We start from the raw sequence: 19700 nt of genomic DNA on the forward strand, positions 1-19700 counted from the left end.
ATTGTGGGCTCCAACTTTCCTTGATCATCATTGCTGCCTTTGATTTGTCCTTTTGCATACCTTTCATTCACTTGTTCTTTGTACCTCTACATACCTCTAGTTTCCCTCTCCCCTGACTCTGTCGGAAATGTCACCTATTTCTTTCCTCCAGAGATGTTGTCTAACCCGCTGAGTTACTCCAGCATTTTGTGTCTGCCCAGCTAACAGCTTGGCTTCCATCCTGGCCTGGACAGAGTAGGCCTCATTGGGCCAGGGGGTTGCCATGCAACCTTTATACGTCCCTGCCAGAGGTTCGGGGCTAATGGGAATGACTCCGAGCCCTCAGAGTAATCCCAAGCAAGCCGTCCCAAGGAGATTTATTCGGCCAATTCCTAAGAGGATTGTCCAAACAAAAGCAGCTAAAGAAATTAAATCTCAATTTTTAGAGTTTAGGAGAGTGAGAGGTGATTATATTAAAACATATAAGATGCTGAGAGGACATGAATAAGTGAATGTTGAGATGTTTCCACCTGTGGAAGAATCTCAAACCAGGGGACATAGTTATGAGGTTAGGATGTGTCATTGCCAACTAAGGTGTGTGGGAACAACTTCTCATAGAGGGTGGTGTATTTCTGGAATCCTTGACTGCTGGGGGTTATGGAGGTTAGATCACATGGGGTACTTAAAGAAAAAGTAGATCGTTTTGTTTGAAGATCTCAGAATTGAGGCCTAAGAGGAACTGGCAGAGTAGAGGAGAGTTGGGTCCGAGCATCCCAGATCATATTGAATGGAAGGGGCTAGGCTTGATGGACCCAGTGAACTACTGCCGCCCATGTTCTGCTGCAGTGTGTGTGTGTGTGTGTGAGATCCTTGACATATCTCTCATTCGCAGGTGGCTTCAGGCTTTGGGCAAAGGAAACAGGGGAACTGCTCAGATAGTGGAGTCATACAGTCAAACATCGTGGAAACAGGCCCTTCGGTCCAACTTACCCACGCCAACCAACATGTCCCATCTACACTAGTCCCGCCTACCCGCACATGGCCCATAACCCAATAAGCCCTATCCTATCCATGTACCTGTACAAATGTCTCTTAAAAATGTGATTGTACCTGCCTCAACTACCTCCTCCAACAGCTCGTTCCAAGCACCTACAACCACTTTGTGTAAAAATGATACCCCTTGCGTCCCCTCACCTTAACCCTATGTTCTCTTGTTCTCGATTCTCCTACTCTGGGCAAAAGATTGTGCGTTTCCCCAATCTATTTCCGCTCATGATCGTGTAGGCTCTGCCCTCACTGGTTGTTGCCTCTCATTCGCAGGTTTACTACAGAGGATTACTGCGAGACCCAGTGTGATTTCCTGCACAAGGTCCATTTCCATTGCGTGGTGGAGGACTGTGGGGCCCTGTTCAGCACCCTCGATGGGGCCATCAAACATGCCAAGTGAGTGCTACCAGGCAACGCCAAACGAGGCGCGGTCAAACCGCCGACTGGCCGTGATTGATCGCCGACCAACAAGACTAAAAATGAGTGTGATCAATCACACCTTTACTGTGCTGTGTATGTTGTTATAGTCTGGCCTGCAGTCCTTCCAGTGTCTTGCAATGTGTTCCTGATTCCACTAGCCTGGGTCAAAACTGAAAACCAGGCAGTTGCCTGAGGACAGTCTGAGAAAGTATGTCACCTTTGAGAGTGAATCAGGGGTGGAGGTGGCGGAGCGGGAGCGGTTTAAGGGCAGCACGGTGGTGCAGCAGTAGATTTGCTGCCTTACAGCGCCGGAGACCCGAGTTCAATCCTGACTACGGCCGCTATCTGAATGGTGTTTGTACGTTCTCCCTGTGACCGTGTGGGTTTTCTCTGGGTGCTCCGGTTTCCACCCACACTCCAAAGCTGTACAGTTTGCAGGTTAATAGGCTTCGGTAAAATTGTAAATTATCTCGAGTGTGTGGGATAGAACTAGTGTATAGGATAATCGCTGGTTGGTGCGGACTCGGTGGTCCGAAGGGCCTGTTTCCACATTGTATCTCTAAAGTCTAAAGTAAACTGGGGGTGAGCGGTGTAGGGTGGAGGGGTATGCAGTAGAAACACTGAGTGGGTTATTGGAGGCAGGTATCGTGAGTGAGACAAACAGGAAGGGCTGAAGCCAGCAACAAACAAAAACACAAAACTGGAAGAATGCTGCCTGTCAGCATCTATGGAAGTGAAAGATCTCAACCCGAATCATCGACCTACATCTTCTGCCTCCACAGATGCTGCCTGAGGTGTAACTGCATTCTTGTTTTTGTCCCAGATTCCAGCATCTGCATTCTCTTTGTCTTCATTGGTCTGGAATGGAATATAGGCCAGATTTCACACCAAATTTAGCAGCAAGATCCTAAAACAAAGACTGTGCCCTGGATTGACAAATTCAGGGGTCACGTGAGCTGTTTCAGGCAGAGTCGCCAGGCATTGGGAAGGGCTGGCACTGAACCCAACTCCCCAAACCTCACCTGGACAACCAGACCACCTGCAATAAAGGCGATCAATAACTCTTCCATTGCCTCCTTTTGCAAACAGATTTTAAACTCCTAACATTTATGAGGCTAACATTTATGAGACAAAATTCTTGACAAGTTGAACAGAAATTTTCCATTGTGAGACCACCGTGAAAGATTAGCAAAAGATAGAAGAATGAAGGAGCCAAACTGCACGTTGCCAGGGCGTGGTGGCACAGTGATTATTGTGCAAGCTGCACTGCTAATCCAAAGGCCTGCACCAATGGTTTTATGAGGTCAAATCCCATGGTGACGGTCAGAGCATAAATGGTTACCAAATTCGACAATTTAGAGATTTAGAGGTTTAGAAATATGACATGGAAAGGGGCCATTCGACCCACCATGTCCACACCAACCATCGATCACCTATTCACACTAGTTCTATGTTATCCCATTTTCACATCCACTGAGGGCAATTTATAGAGGGCCAATTAACCCACAAACCCGCACGTCTTTGGGATGTGGGAGGAAACCGCAGCACAAGGAGGAATTCCACTTGGTCACAGGGAGAACATGCAACAATTTTTTTTAAACGAACCCGAAGTCTGGCTCAAACCCAGGTCTCTGGTGCTGTGAGGCAACAGCTCTACCCACTGCGCCACAGTGCTGCTCCAATTTAAAAAAGAAAATGCAAACTTTCTTTGACCCAGCAAACCATTCAACTCAAGGACAGTTCAGGATGGACAATAAATGCTACCCATGCTAGTAATACCCAGTCTTACAGTGTGGAAACAGGGGTCCTTCGGCCCAACTTGCCCACACCACCCAATATGTCCCATCTACACTAGTCCGACGTGCCTGTTTGCTCCATAACCTGTCCTATCCATGTACCTGTCTAAATGTTTCTTAATCATTGTCATGGTACCTCCTCCGCTAGCTCGTTTCATACACCTTTGCGTGAAGAAGTTACCCCTGGTGTTGCTGTTAAATCCTTCCCCACTCACCTTAAACCGATGTCCTCTGGTTCTTGATTCTTTTACTCTGGGCAAATTTGGTTGTACAAATGTAACAAAAACGTCCCTCTCTAATTAGAGTTTTCATTAACTGATGATATTATTGTGTGGTGTGGTCCTGATCTATTTAGATAGAGTATGTTGCAATGAACTCCACTCCAAGCCCTGGCCCCTTTAAAACGATGCTGTTTATATTTATGAAGTGGTGAATAACCTTGCTCTGACCCAGGCATGATTCTAATTTAGATCAGGTTATTATTTAAATAATTTATGCAGATTTAAAAAAAATGCAGAGGTTATTCAAGGTCCAATTACTTTGATGACATCACTTCAAGAGCTGGCAATGTGGAGAAGGCTGTATGGCTTGTAGTCAAAGAAAGGAGCAAGGACCACCGGCACTTGTACTAGAGGCGTAGGGCTGAGGCCAGCCCCGCCCCAACAATAATTTACCCGGATTAGTAAAGGCTGTGCAGGCTTGAGTCAAAGAACACTCACAATGCAGCCAATCCTTTCTTTGAGGATCTGCAGTTAAAATGAACCAGGATCCTGTCTCTGACCGATGTGGCTGCTGTGTCAAAGTCCATATGAACTGCACATTTCCGCTGGGGCTCACTGGGCCCATGAATCAGGAGGTTATGGGTTCAAATCCCCCTTCCTTCTCTCTGGTGCTTCAGTGATGAATAGAAGAAGTGGGGGCCCTGCCTTTGTCTGAAGTGCTTATTAGAAAAGTGCTGGGGAGGCACAGTGGTGCAGCGGTCGAGTTGCTGCCTTACAGGTGCTGCCTGTACGGAGTTTGTACGTTCTCCCATGCACCAAAGAGATGCACGTTCAAAGGTTTCAAAGGTCTTTTATTGTCACATGTACCAATTAATGTGCAGTGATATGCGAATTACCATACAAAAAATAAGCAACAAGACATACAACTACATAAGCGTTAACATAAACATCCATCACTGCGGATTCCCCACATTCCTCACTGTGATGGAAGGCAAAAAAGTCCAATCTTCTTCCTCTTTATTCTCCCGCGATCGAAGCTCCCGCAGCCGGCGGTCGAAGTCCCCGCGTCAGGCAGTCGAAGCTCCCATGTCGGGGCGATCGAAGCTCCTGTGTCGGGACGGTCGAAGCTCCCGTGGCTTGAAGTTCCCGAAGTCGATCTCTGACCAGAGACCGCGAGCTCTGTGATGTTAAGTCCACAAGCACCCACGGTTGGAGCTCCGAGGTCGATCCCAGGCAAAGGGATCGCGTGATCCGCGATGGTAAAGTCCCGTAGGCTCCCAGCGGTGGAGCTCTCGAAGTCGGTCTCCAGCAAAGGCCGCCAACTCCTCGATGTTAGGCCGCAGTGCAGACGGAGATACGATACGGAAATAAATCGCATCTCCATCGACGTAAGAGATTAGAAAAAGTTTTCCCCAACCCCCTCCCCCACATACAAGCTAAAGAACTCTAAAGACATACATTTAACACATGCTATTAAGACACAAAGGTGAAAGGGACAGACTGCTGGTGAGACAGCCATTGTTGGCGCCACCCAATGGTTTGTAGGTTAATTGGCTTGTGTAAATTGTCCCGATTGTGTAGGATAGAACTAGTGTACGAGTGATTGCTGATCATCGTGGATTTGGTGGGCCAAAGGGTCTGTTTCCACGCTGAATCTCTAAACTAACTAAAAGGGGTTGGAAATCTGAAACAAAAATTGAAAGCGCTGGAAGCATTCAGAAGCATTGCTGAAATGAGAACAGATGCTGCTTTGAGAAAGAGCCCAGGAGGTACTTTGGGAGCGTTTTGATTCTCTATTCTCTTCTCATAGAGAATTCCCACCCACAGTGCCAGCTTGCTTTGCACAAACAGGCAGCCGCACCGCCAGATAAAATGGCCACTGCCCCTCAATGTATTCCAATGGCAGGAAAACATTTGGGTGGCACTGAGGCCCAGTGGTAGACCCAGATTCAATCCTGACCTTGGGTGCTGTCTGTGCAGAGTTTGCACATTCTCCCTGTGACAGCTTGGGACTTCTCCGGGTGCTCCGGTTTCCTCCCACACTCCAAAGACGTGCAGGTTTATAGGCCCTCTGTAAATAACTCCTAGTGTGTGGAGTGTGGATGAGAAAGTGGGATAACAGAGAACTAGCATGACTTGGTGATCAATGGTCGGTGTGGACTTTGTGGGCCAAAGGGCCTGTTTCTACGGCGTATCTCTCAACTAAATTAAACTGGGGTGGTGAAAGGTGCCATGAAAACATGCATCTTGCACTCCCCTTGAACCTGTGAGGGTGAAGGTTGATGAAGGGATACTGTGTCTCTGATTCATTGCATTCTGCATCCTACTGATTGGAAACTGGTTAACACTCGGCCAAATAAATCAAACATGGGATCGTCATAGCAACATTACAAAGCTTCATCCCTTGCACCACCAAGCAGTAAATTGGAAGAATTTTTCTATTTGTGTAAAACCGAAGCTGTGAAATAACCTTGCAAATCCACTGTTACACTCTTGACATGATACCCATTATTTAGTTGTGTCTCTATCAGGGGCTGGCGAAGTTGGTGTCGCGTAGAGGTGTGCTGTCTCTTTGATTGCGGGTGACTGACAGAGTGTTTTCCCTTTCCATAGTTTCCACTTCCGAGCAGACGGTGGGGTGGTGAAGGTGAAGTCGGAGCCTTGTTTGGCCAACCCAATGAGAGGCCTGGGCACCTCGGGGTTCGGCCCCATCGCCATGGTAACGGCCGCCGGCGTCCAGCTCTCCCCGGCGAGTCCCACGGCCGTCACCTCCGCCCCGACGCTCTTCACCTGGAAACAGCTGCCCGTAACCACGCTGGCCACGTCCTCCCTGGCAACCACCTCCCTGGAGAATTCAAAGCCTCAGGTCAAACCCGGATTCCTGCAGTTTCAGGAAAAGTGAGTGTTTTCTCCAACGCCGCGACTTGCAGCAGGGTGACGGTTTAACCCAGCCACAGCTGCCTTCAGCCATTCCTATTCACATTTACGCCTTATGCAATAAGGTTTTCTCCTTATCTGGGGAGAGAGATATGTCTGTGTGCGTTGGTTCCAATGCACTGCAGATCTGAGAGTTTAAGTCCTGGGATGAGAACACAGAACAGTACTGTGGAGGATCAGGCCCATCGGCCCACCGTATCTGCAACGATGACAATAACAATCTAAACTCGTCTGCCTGCAAATGGTCTGTATCTCTCTATTCCCTGTCTGTTCACGTGTCCATCTAGATACCTCTTCAATGTACCTATCATATATGCTTCTGCCCTTCCCTTACCTCTGTGTAAAAAAACTATCTCACAAATCACCTTTAAACACCTTAAACCTATCCCCTTCTGGTATTAAACATTTCCAGCCTGAGAACTACCTTATTGACATAGCTTTGCACACTTCTATCAGTCTCCCCTCAGCCTCCAAAACACCTCCAAGTTTATGCAGCCTCTCCTGATGACTAAAACATTCCAATCAAGGCTGCAATCCTGGCTAACCTCTACTGCACCCTCGGCAAAGCCTCCACATCCTAATGAAGAGTTGAGGGAGCCCTTTGGCTCACCGAGTCCATGCCGACCATCAATCACACCAGTTCTATGTTATCCCACTTTCTCATCCACTCCCTACACACCAAGGGCCAATTGAGGGCCAAATAACCTACAAAGTCACGTCTTTGGGTTGTGAGAGGAAACCGGAGCACCCGGGGGAAACCCGTGAGGTGAAGGGGAGAACATGCAAACTCCAGGATTGATCCCGGGTCACTGGCACTGTGAGGCAGCAGCTCTACCCGCTGCACCACTGTGTCACCCACTGGTGAATGTTTGGAATTCTCTGTTCTGGAGGATGTCATTGATTGTATCCTGAACAAATGTCTATGGATTTATGCATATTACAGGGATCATGGGTTTTGGGATGAGGGCAGGAAAATGGTAGTTGTAGTAGAACCACAACTGCCACAGAGAAAAATATGAATGAATGAATGAATGAATGAATAAATGAATGAAGATACTTTGTTGTCACATGTACCTAGGTAGAGTGGAATGCTTTGTTTTGCACAAAACCTAGGCAATACACAAGTGTCGCCACGTTTCGGTGTAGTAGTTCTCCTGCTTCCTCTGCAAGTGTGTCTGAGATAAGTAGACTCTCTAGTTCACTCTCTGGTATAGAACCTACCCTGCCGATTGTCATCTTCAAGGGGTTCGACTCCTTGAACTTGCTCCAGCAATCAACAAGATCAACCATGATCTTGCTGAGTGTTCGTGGTGAGATGACCTACTCCTGCTCCTATTCGTATGTTAAGAGAATGACAGTCAAATCACAATCCGTTCTGCACAGGAATATATTGCTGTTCAAGCTGACCCAACAATACTGTGGGAGCACAGTCACTAGGCGGATCGCAGTCATTCCAGATGGTTGCTTTCTGGGCCTTCTCAAGAAGAGTGGAATAAAAGCTAAAGGGGGGAAATAACCTGCCATGAGAGATGGGCAATAAATGCTGCATTTGCCAGCAACATCCAAATCCTACCAGAGAATTCTGAAAAAAATTCTCCTTGGTAATGAGGAGCCCAAGTGAGCACAAGGCCCAGAGGGAAGCTTCCCTCTGTCTGTGACCAGACTGCGGTTTGAACTTAGTGACAATTCCCCCGAGCAGAACATTACTGAACGATAAAGACCGATGGGACTGAAGGCTGACAAATCCCCAGGGCCTGATGGACTGCATCCCAGGGTACTCAAGGAGGTAGCTCTAGAAATCATGGACGCATTGGTGATCATTTTCCAATGTTCTATTGATACTGGATCAGTTCCTGTGGATTGGAGGGTCGCTAATGTTATCCCACATTTGTAAAAAGGAGGGAGAGAGAAAGCAGAGAATTGTAGACCACTTAGCCTGACATCGGTGGTGGGGAAGATGCTGGAGTAAATTATCAAAGTTGTAATAGCGGCTCATTTGGATAGCAGTAACAGGATCGGTCCAAGTCAGCATGGATTTACGAAGGGGAAATCATGCTTGACAAATCTTCTGGAATTTTTCGAGGATGTGACAAGTAAAATGGACAAGGAAGAGTCAGTGGATGCAGTGTACCTGGACTTTCAGAAAGCCTTTGATAAGATCCCACACAGGACATTAGTGGGCAAAATTAGAGCACATGGTATTGGGGTAGGATATTGACATGGTAGAAAATTGGTTGGCAGACAGAAAACAAAGAGTAGGGATTAACGGGTCCCTTTTAGAATGGCAGGCAGTGACTAGTGGGGTGCCGCAAGGCTTGGAGCTGGGACTGCAGCTATTTACAATATAAATTAATGATTTGTAGACAATAGACAATAGGTGCAGGAGTAGGCCATTCGGCCCTTCGAGCCAGCACCATTACATGTGATCATGGCTGATCATTCACAATCAGTACCCCGTACCTGCCTTCTCCCCATACCCCCTGACTCCACTATCTTTAAGAGCTCTATCTAGCTCTCTCTTGAAAGCATCCAGAGAATTGGCCTCCACTGCCTTCTGAGTCAGAAAATTCCACAGATTTACAACTCTCTGACTGAAAAAGTTTTTCCTCATCTCCGTTCTAAATGGCCTCCCCCTTATTCTTCAACTGTGGCCCCTGGTTCTGGACTCCCCCAACATTGGGAACATGTTTCCTGCCTCTAATGTGTCCAATCCCTTAATAATCTTATATGTTTCAATAAGATCCCCTCTCATCCTTCTAAATTCCAGCATATACAAGCCTAGTCGCTCCAGTCTTTCAACATACGACAGTCCCGCCATTCCGGGAATTAACCTGGTGAACCTATGCTGCACGCTCTCAATAGCAAGAATATTCTTCCTCAAATTTGGAGACCAAAACTGCACACAGTACTCCAGGTGCTGTCTCACTAGGGCCCTGTACAACTGCAGAAGGACCTCTTTGCTCCTATACTCAACTCCTCTTGTCATAAAGGCCAACATGCCATTAGCTTTCTTCACTGCCTGCTGTACCTGCATGCTTCCTTTCAGTGACTGATGAATAAGGACACCCAGATCTTTTTGTACTTCCCCTTTTCTTAACTTGACACCATTCAGATAATAATCTGCCTTCCTGTTCTTTCCACCAAAGTGGATAACCTCACATTTATCCACATTAAACTGCATCTGCCATCTCACACAACCTGTCCAAGTCACCCTGCAACCTCATAGCATCCTCCTCACAGTTCACACTGCCACCCAGCTTTGTGTCATCCGCAAATTTGCTAATGTTACTTTCAATCCCTTCATCTAAGTCATTATTTAGATGAAGGAATTAAAAGTAACATTAGCAAAGAAGGCAGTGGAGGCCGATTCACTGGATGTATTCAAAAGAGAGTTAGATAGAGCTCTTAGGGCTAGCGGAATCAAGGGACATGGGGAGAAGGCAGGAACGGGGTACTAATTGTGGATGATCAGAAATGATCACATTGAATGGTGATGCTGGCTCGAAGGGCCGAATGGCCTCTTCCTGCACTCCTGTCTGTGTATCTATGAAATATGCCCGTAATCAACAGCAGGTTATTTCCCCGTTAGTTTTTATTCCATTCTCATTGTCACTGCAACTCAGCAACAATGGGCAGCCCCCATCGTTTACGTGAATCGGATCAGAAGAGCCACCTTGACAAAATATGCCCCCTCACTTATTCCCAAATGAAATGTGTCACTGTCATTCTTCTTCAGACATTAGTTAAGTTTTGTTTAGAGATGCAGCGCGGAAACAGGCCCATCGGCCGACCAGCGACCACCCCGTACACTAGCACCATCCTACACTCCCGGGACAACTTACAATTTTAACAAAGCCAATTAACTACAAAACTGCACATCTTTGGAATGTGGGAGGAAACCGGAGCACCCGGAGAAAACCCACGTGGTCACAGGGAGAACGTAGTCAGGATCGAACCCGGGTCTGTGGCGCTGTAGCGCTGCGCTGCCGTGCACTGTGGACAACAAATCAGACACCAGCCCTATCCTTCTCCTTTCAACACAGTTCATTGGACAGTAAACAGGAGCTCCTGGCTTCTCTCAAAACTGGAACGGCACCATCAAATCTTGACATCAAATTATGTTGCCTTGATTATTTGAACTAAAATTACCACTGTCAATCTGTCTTATAAATGATAGATGGCTGTGTGCAAGCTCAAAACATTAATCCCACCTCGTGGGCTTGTACTTTGAGCATTTGTACTACTTGACAACCACTAAACCTTCTGACTGAACTGGCTGCATAATCTATTTTCAGGTATCTGTTATTGTCTGTTTGACATACAGCACTAATCCGTTATCTGACCGTAGTTACGTGATTGATATTGTGAACTTTCTTACATCATGGAAGTTTACAATATACATTTATCACTGACGCTTCATGAGGATCGAAGGCAGCTGTGAATGTCGGAGTGTCACTGGGAATTTACAGCTGCCATTAAATGCCTCAAACCTGTATGTATTGTGAAGCGTAAAAGTCACAGCAAGGAGGAGTGTAAAGGCAATGTTGGGGGAATCAAGGCACCTGTGTGAATAGGATGTGGCATGTTTGCTTCTTTGATTTAGGCTTCTGCAGAATTGGAATGCCCAGTTGGCACTGAAGCAAGTCCTCTAACTGAGGAAAGTCATGGAATTAAACTGGAAAGGAACCCAAATTCCAAAGCCTTAACAGTCACAGACTTTACAAACGTGTCTGTCATATTGTGAGCACCCTATTGATGACCACAGTCACACATATCTGATTTTGGCTAACGTTTGCCTGATCCAAACAGATTAGACCCTCAGCTGATTCCCACGGCGATGACCAGAAACAATCCGCCTTACTGGTGGAAGTGGACTCGGTGTAAGTTGACTATGTGTCAATAAGTAATTCCCATGCCTACAAGTCAGAAGACCTACTTGAGAGAAGAGCGCACATATGTATGTGCCGCCACTTTAGTGAGTCCTGCACTGGATGACGGATAGAGGGAGACAAGCACTGTTGAAGATGAAGGTCATAGGAAGACCTTGACTTTGGGCAATGTCATCCTTCAAATGACACATTAAACTCTCCGCTGAGGGAATAGAAAGAATCCTACGGTGCTGTTTTAATGGAGAGGGAAATGTTTATTCCTCCATCGACCTCCCCAAAGCATAATATGCAGCCATTAAAATACTGCTGTGCAGTGATTTCTTGCATTAAAAAAACTTCAGGAAGAACATCACTGAATCCACCATCTTCAGAGTGCTTTGAGTGGCACGAAAGAAATGCAGTTCATTGTTCCTGGTCGGCATGCATTTTATCTAACGTTTTTTATTCTCTTTAGCGATCCCTGTCTGGCAACTGACTGCAAATACTCAAACAAATTCCACTTCCACTGTTTGTTTGGAAACTGCAAGTACGTCTGTAAAACGTCGGGGAAGGCTGAATCACATTGTCTCGACCACATCAATCCCAACAACCACCTGGTCAACGTACGCGACCAGTTCTCCTACTACTCTCTGCAGTGTCTCTGTCCCAATCAGGTACGTAAACTGAGTTCACGTCTAGTTTAGGACCCACCTTATTGTCTATCATCTTCAGGCCACCAGCTCAGTGGTCCTTTGTACTGAAACCTCATCAGTTACTGCCCTAGGAGACACGACGGGAAATCTGATGGTACCAAAACATTCCAGGCAAAATAATCAACGTCTCCAATTCAGATGACTGTATAAAACATTCAAACCTCTGGATAAACACCTCCACTCTTTTCAATGGATTGGATTCCACTCAAATCCAACGATCCTTCCAGCAATAGCAAAACAAGTTCAGAATAGATACTGGCTGCTGCAATAGAACTCCACCAATCTCACGCAAAAATTTTGGTTAAAACTGTAAATTGGCCCTAGATAGTGCCAGCATATGAGGTGGTCACTGGTCGGCACAGGCTGTGCTTTAAAAATAGACAATAGGTGCAGGAGTAGGCCATTCGGCCCTTCGAGCCAGCACCGCCATTGAATGTGATCATGGCTGACCTTCATTCAAAGTGAAACAGACATCCCAAATCCACATTCTCACACTGAGCAGCAGAGTGGAACATGTCCAGCGACCTAGGCTTTTCAATCCTGACCTCCGGTGCTGTCAGCATGGAGTTTGCACGGTCTCCTTGAGTGATCTTGTGGGTTTCCTCTGGGTGCTCCGATTTCCTCCTGCAACCCAAAAATGTGCAGATTGGTCGTCCATTAACTGAGGAATGTCAGGAAATTAAACTGGGAATGGACCCAAAATCCAACGCCTCAACTGCAAATTGGCATCTATACATTGTCCCTAATGTGTAGGTGAGTGGTAACATCATATCATATCAATCAATATCAATAGTCAATAGTCGTTTATTTGTTACATACACATAAATGTGTAGTAAAATGAAACATTACCCGCAGTTGAACAATAAGACCAATAAGATTAATCAATAAAAATGCAATAACACATACAATCACAACTAACACCAAACAAAAAGAAACATCCATCACAGTGAGTCTCCTCCAGTCCCTCCTCACTGTGATGGAAGGCCAGAATGTCTTTTTCTCTTCCCTGCCGTCTTGTCCCGCGGTCAGGCTGTTGGAGTTGCCACATCGGGGCGGTCGGGGCTCCCGATATTGAAGCCCCCGCTGGGCGGTGAAAAAAAATCCCGCGGCCTATTTCAGGCCGCGCCGGATGGTGAAAGGTCCGTGGCGGGCCGACCCAAGCCCCGCGATTCGGGGCGGGCGGACACGTTGCCTCTGCCGCTGCCGGAGCTCCCGATGTCGGCCCCCATCCAGGGGCCTGCGGGCTTCCGACGTCCACGCGGCCCGCGTCGGAGCCTCCGGAGACGAGTCGCAGCCGTTCCCGCAGCATTCGCAGGCAGCCAGCGCCGCAGGTGGTGAGTCCGGACCGCGGGCTCTGCGAACCAGAGACCCAGGTGGTCCCAGGTGCATGGCCGGTGGTAGGCCGCAACGGGAACGGAGACACGATACAGAACAAAGGTCGCGTCTCCGTTCTGGAGAGAGAATGTTAGTTACAGTTCCCGTTCCCTCCCACCCCCCCCCCCCCCCCAAACATAACATACAACACTACATCATATTAACACTACAATTGAGACAAAAACAACAAAAAACACAAAAGACAGACGGACTGCAGGCAAGCCGCAGCTGCGACGGCAGCGCTGGCTCCTCTTATCATATCATATATATACAGCCGGAAACAGGCCTTTTCGGCCCACCAAGTCCGTGCCGCCCAGCGATCCCCGTACATTAACACTATCCTACACCCACTAGGGACAATTTTTACATTTACCCAGCCAATTAACCTACATAACTGTACGTCTTTGGAGTGTGGGAGGAAACCGAAGATCTCGGAGAAAACCCACGCAGGTCACGGGGAGAACGTACAAACTCCTTACAGTGCAGCACCCGTAGTCAGGATCGAACCTGAGTCTCCGGTGCTGCATTCGCTGTAAAGCAGCAACTCTACCGCTGCGCTACCGTGCCGCCCATCTGGGGAGAGTTAATGGCAATGTGGGAAGATTCAAAATAGCATTGAAGTAAAATGGGTGTTTGATGAAGAGTCTGTTTCTATGCTGTTAGTCAATTCTGACTTCAGGACAAACCCTAGTAAGGCTTCATGCTGTAGTTCCGACTGCTAGCTTCTGCACTCTTATCTGTCAGATGCCCAACAGGTCCACATTACAACAGTGGCACAAACATCCAAACCACTTTGGGACCTCTTGAGATATTGTTTAGTTCAATTTATTATTAGTGTCACGTGTACTGAGATACAGTAAAAAGCTTTTTGTGCTATCCAACCAAAGTAAAGATTATACATGATTACAATCAGGCTGTCCACAATGTGCAGATAAGGGTAAAGAGCACAACATTTAGAGCAAGGTATAGTCCAATTAAAGTTAGCTCAAAGGTCTTCAATGAGGTAGATGGGAGGTCTGGACCGCACTCTAGCTGATCCGAGGACAATTCAGTTGCCTAATAACAGTTGGGAAGAAAATGTCCCTGAATCTGGTGGTATGCAATTTCAATCTTCTGTACCTCTTGCTTGATGGGAAAGGGGAGATGAGGGTGAGAATGGTCCTTGACTATGCTGATGGCCTTGCCGAGGCAGCCTGCAGTGTAGATGGAGTCAATGGAAGGCAGGTTGAAAGCATCATAATTGTTTTCCCCTTTTTTGGATCCGTACACTTTTCCTGTGATTTACACAGAATCAGAGCAGCATTGTTGTTAGTTTGCATCCACTCTAGTTTGTTCAGGGAAATTCCCAGTAACTGGTGTAAGATCTATTCCACTTCAACCCTGAGGTTCACCGATTCCAAGAGATTGGCTTGAAGTAAAACAACCTGTAAATCAGGTCACAGTCATTCACTCAACTGAAAATGGAGTGTGCCCTCGAGGGATGAGTCATCGTTGTCATGTAGATCAAAAGAGCATGGAGAGAGGTTAGAGATGACAGCGCAGTAACCGATCCAAGAGCATTGATTGAGCAGTCGGTCCACAAAGGGATAGAGGCACTACATGCTGTGTCCGTCTTCAGTCTGAAGAAGGGTCTCGAACCGAAATGTCACCCATACCGTCTCTCCTGAGATGCTGCCTGACCCGCTGAGTTACTCCAGCATTTTGTGTCTACCTTCGATTTGAACCAGCATCTGCAGTTATTTTCTGACACATGCTGTGTCCTGGTCACTGTTAGTCCAGGATGGGAGAAGATGCAATACCACAGCAGTTATTGGATCTGTAATAATCCAGAGGTCAGGGCCAATTAATTCAAATAGAAAATCAAACTAAAATCTGGAATAAATGGTGATTGAAATGAACTTGAAATTTTGTGGTTGACCTCCCTTCTGAAATGCCCAACAAGGTATGTGGTTCAGAGAGCTATTAGGGGAGGACAATAAACCTGAGCCAGGATCAGTAGTGATAACTAATGAGTACCAACAGTAGAGACATAGACATAGGCACGCAAGAGCCCCTTTAGCCTCGATTAAGTCAGGACCAATCATTCAGCACCCGCTTACAACAATCTTACACTAAAACCATTTTATTTGCTCCACATTCCCATCAACTCTCCGTCCCCATCTCCAACAGATTCTGCCACTCACCTACACACACCAGGGCAAATTAACCTACCAATCCGAACATCTTTGAGATGTGGGAAGAAACACTGGGAGAAATCACACAAGGAGAACTGTGAAAACTTCAGCCGGGATTGAACCTATGTGGCTGGAACTGTGAGACAGCTGCTCTATTAACTGCACCGCTGCAATGCCTCTGTTTGCATTAATATAAAATGAATTAGCAAAACTTAAACTATAGGTTTAAGGCTCAGAGTGCTGAAGTAACAGCCCGTCAAGTGGCATCAATGGAGAACAGGGATGGGTGACTTTTCAGGTCAGCACCCATCTTCAGACTTTTTCGTCCCGACTCAAAACGTCACCTATGCATGTTCTTCAGAGACGCTGCCTGGCTCTTTGGAGAAACAAGGGGCTGCAGATACTGAAATCTTGAGTAAAACACAAAATGTTGGAGTAACTCAGAGGGTCAGTCAGCATCTGTGGAGAGATCTAATGTGGCCCATCCTTTCCCTCTACAGATGCTGCCTGACCCATTGAGTTACTCCAACATTTTGTTTTCCTCAAGGGAGCAATGCATCCTGTACATGTTAGTTTGGACTTGAAGTGAAGTTAGGGCATTTATATTCTGGATGTAGCACTGATAGGCCAGTAGCCTAGTGTGCTCCCACCCACAGAGGTGTTGACACTGACCACATTTGAGATCAACAGATCCTGGTTTCTTCCAATCCTCAATACAACGTGCAGGACTTAGAAGTTCAGGATCCTCTTGCACAGTCCCAGCAGAACAGAGTCGTTCTGCTCTCTCTCTCAGCTGAGGAACAGACACTCCAGTGTGTATATCACTGTCCCTAGAGAGATGACAAGCAGGAGATGGCCAGCTTGAAAGTGGTCGGTGAACCTTCGTCTGGACAGGGAATACAGAACAGGTGCCTGTCTTCGAGTGGGTATTGCTATTAAGAAAGAGGTACAGGCTCTTGCATGATACCTCATGTTATAGAAATACAAGGTATTGCAGTTGCTGGAATCTTAAGTAAAACAAAAGAACTCAGTGGGTCAGGCAGTATCTGCAGAAGGAACAGACCGACAACATTTTGGGTCGGGACCCTTCTTCAGATGTGTTACGAGGACAGTTGTCGGGGAAAGTCCATTCACCTGCTACTGTAATGTCGGACGTCTGCTGCCATCTGACAACATGCTTCTCTCCTGTTGCAGCATTGTGAGTTCCGTATGAGGGGACACTACCACTGTTTACGGCCTTTCTGCAACTTTGTGACCAACATCACGACAAAGCTCCCTTGGCACATCAAGAAGCACGAGAAGGCTGAGAGACGAGCTGCCAATGGGTTCAAGTACTTCACCAAACGAGAAGAGTGCGGCCGTCTGGGTGAGGATCCAATGGGCAAAGAGGGAATTGTACTGACAACATGATGGTAGTGTGGCAGAACAGCCCCAAGGTTCTCTGCTCCAGCTCACCTCTAGAATTGTCAGCTCAAGTCAAAGAGGTTGGTTTGAAGGAGAGATGATATAGGAAACTGAGGTCAAGAAAGCAAGGGAATTCCAGAGGTGAGATGTAGAAACAAGGAATTGCAGATGCCAGTTTGCAGAAAAGGACACAAACTGCTGGAGTAACTCAGCAGGTCAGATAGAAAGACCGGAGAACATGGATAGGTGACGTTTTGGGTCGGGACCCTTCTTCGGACTCAGGGTTCCAACCTCGAAACATCACCTCTCCATGTTCTCTGGAGATGCTGCCTGACCCACTGGGTTATTCCAGAGCTGAAGTCCATAGCTGCCATGTAATTGGCCATGTAAATTGGGAAGCCATGGTGCGCTGGACCTCACGGAGGGTTGAGGGGCTGAGTGCTGCAAAATAGGATTAATATAGAAGGGTTCCCATTGATCAGCATGGATGTGGTGGGCTAAAATTTAGCCACTAAATAGACTGTTTCCATACTCTATGACCCTATTACAAAGGCAGAACCAGCTCAGAACAGAAGTTCTCTGTGGGTTTCCAGGGTAAAGGAATGGTCCTGGAGGGAAAACCCTGAGAGATGTTGACATCCACAGACACTGCTCTTGCCAGTCTTTATAGTTTAATGCATTAACTGCCAATTGTGTGGTTGTGTATGCCACACAGCAGTGGGGAAGTCTTCTTCTTGTGTTTGAGGCAGAAGTTATGAAGCTACTTCTACTTCTGCTGTCTCTGTTTGTTGTTGTTCGCCTGACTGAGGTCAGTTGACAGGGCTCACCACGGGGAGGTCGACAACATTTTCCTGAGGTTGCCAAAATACACTTCGGGTTAGAATTTCCTCTTTGTACAATATGACGAAATGTAAAATGTCTTTTGTCATCTAATCAAAGAAACGCCTGCCATTGCATCTAATGCCGTCCAGATTGTAATGTATGCTTGTTGGCTCTTGCTCCAGCAAATCCCCAGTCCTTGTATTCAACCACTCTATGTCAGTGCAGATACTTTGCTACATGGTTTGCTCCCATTTTGTCCATTCACAAAACACACTTGCCTTCGATGAGTTGACCTGTGGGCAGGTGGGAGGGGGAAGATTTAATAGGTACCTGAGGGGTAACTTTTTCACTCAAAGGGTGGTGGGTGTATGGAACGAGCTGCCGGAGCAAGTAGTTGAGGCAGGTACTATTGCAATGTTTAAGAAACATTTAGACAAGTACATTGATAAGACAGGATTAGAGGGATATGGGCCAAACGTAGGCAGGTGGGACTAGTGTGGATGGAGCATGTTGGTCAGTGTGGGCAAGTTAGGCCAAAGGGCATGTTTCCACGCTGTATGACTCTGACTCTAAAACACACTTGCCTTCGATAAGCTGACCTTGTGTTACAATGCTCGCAGACTAACCAGTCACCTGTGATCTTGTGGTCTGACTGGGTCACTTCCAAAGGGAGAAAGGATTCCTGATCCCGGAACATCCTGAGAATTCAGGCTTGAACCAGCTCCATGATATCCAAACAGGGTCATTGATTCTAATAGGGTCTTTCCCTGGTGATCTCATCATGTGACTTCCAGTCACCCACCCTGTCAACAATCTCTCTCTCTTTTTGTCTTTTTCTCCCCTCTGGAATGATTTATTAACCACCGGCAATAGATAAGAATGCACAGCTTAGGTCATAATCACATTTACCGACCAGGTCTTGTCATATGGTAGTGCAAGTTTCAGGGTCCATGCAGTCTAACCTGTACCTACCGGAGGGAGGTCAGTTTATTGAGACTGCGCTTGGAATACTGTGTGCAGTTCTGATTGCCAGGCTATAGGAAGGATGTGATTAAGCTGGAGAGGCTGCAGAAAAGATTCCTAAGGATGTTGCCAGGGCTTGAGTTATAAGGAGACACTGGGTAGGTTGGAACTGTTTTTCTTGGAGTGAAGGAAGCCGAGGGGTGAACTTAGGGAGATTTATAAAGATTATTAGGGGCATGGATAAGGTGAGTGGTCACAGTCTTTTCCCAGGCTAGGGAAGTCAAAAACTAGAGGATGTAGAATTCTGGCAAGAGTGGGAAGATTTACAGGGGACCTGAGGGACAAATCTTTCACGCAGAGGGTGGTGGTAAATGGAACAAGCTGCCAGAAGAGGTGGTAGAGGCACATGCAATTATAACATTTAAAAGACATTTGAATAGACATGTTTAGAAAGATAAGGGCCAAATGTACAGAAAATGGGACTGGTGGAGGTAGGCAGTTGGTTGTCATGGACAAGTTAAGCTAAAGAGGCGGTTTCTCTATCCCATTGTTCTATGACTCAAAGAGTGGGGAAGAGTAACATGGTCAAACAAGCACCCCCACCCTGTCATTATGGAACCATTATGTGTGGAATATTCTTCACTTTACAGCGCTCCTCCACAAATGGCCAAAATCTGTCCACTGGCCCTGACCTCTGGCTGGTCAAGGCGGTACAGTGGTGCAGTTGCTACAGCTGGTGCCTTACAGCACCACAGACCCACGGGTTCGATCCTGACCTTTGCTGTCTGTGTGGAGTTTACGCGTTCTCCCTGTGGCCACGTGGGTCTCCGCTGGGTGCTCCGGTTTCCACCCACATCACAAAGACGTGCGGCTTTGTAGGTTAATTTGCCTCTGTAAATTGCCCCTTGTGTGTAGGGAATGGATGCGAAGGTCGAATAACATCGAACTGGTGTCAAAGTGATCGATGGTCAGCATGGTCTAG

General features: G+C 46.9%; 1 protein-coding gene across 1 annotated transcript in view; it reads left to right on the plus strand.

The window, feature by feature from the left end:
* The window catches only part of casz1 (castor zinc finger 1), a 112576-nt gene that overhangs the window by 75460 nt on the left and 17416 nt on the right, over nt 1–19700 (plus strand). The window contains exons 12-15 of the mRNA XM_078425025.1: nt 1300–1422; nt 6077–6361; nt 11744–11942; nt 16724–16895. Of these exons, the coding sequence (XP_078281151.1) occupies nt 1300–1422; nt 6077–6361; nt 11744–11942; nt 16724–16895 (779 nt within the window). The remainder of the gene's footprint in view (nt 1–1299; nt 1423–6076; nt 6362–11743; nt 11943–16723; nt 16896–19700) is intronic.

The sequence above is a fragment of the Rhinoraja longicauda genome, chromosome 30 (assembly GCF_053455715.1).
Source record: "Rhinoraja longicauda isolate Sanriku21f chromosome 30, sRhiLon1.1, whole genome shotgun sequence".
NCBI classification, from domain to species: domain Eukaryota; kingdom Metazoa; phylum Chordata; class Chondrichthyes; order Rajiformes; family Arhynchobatidae; genus Rhinoraja; species Rhinoraja longicauda.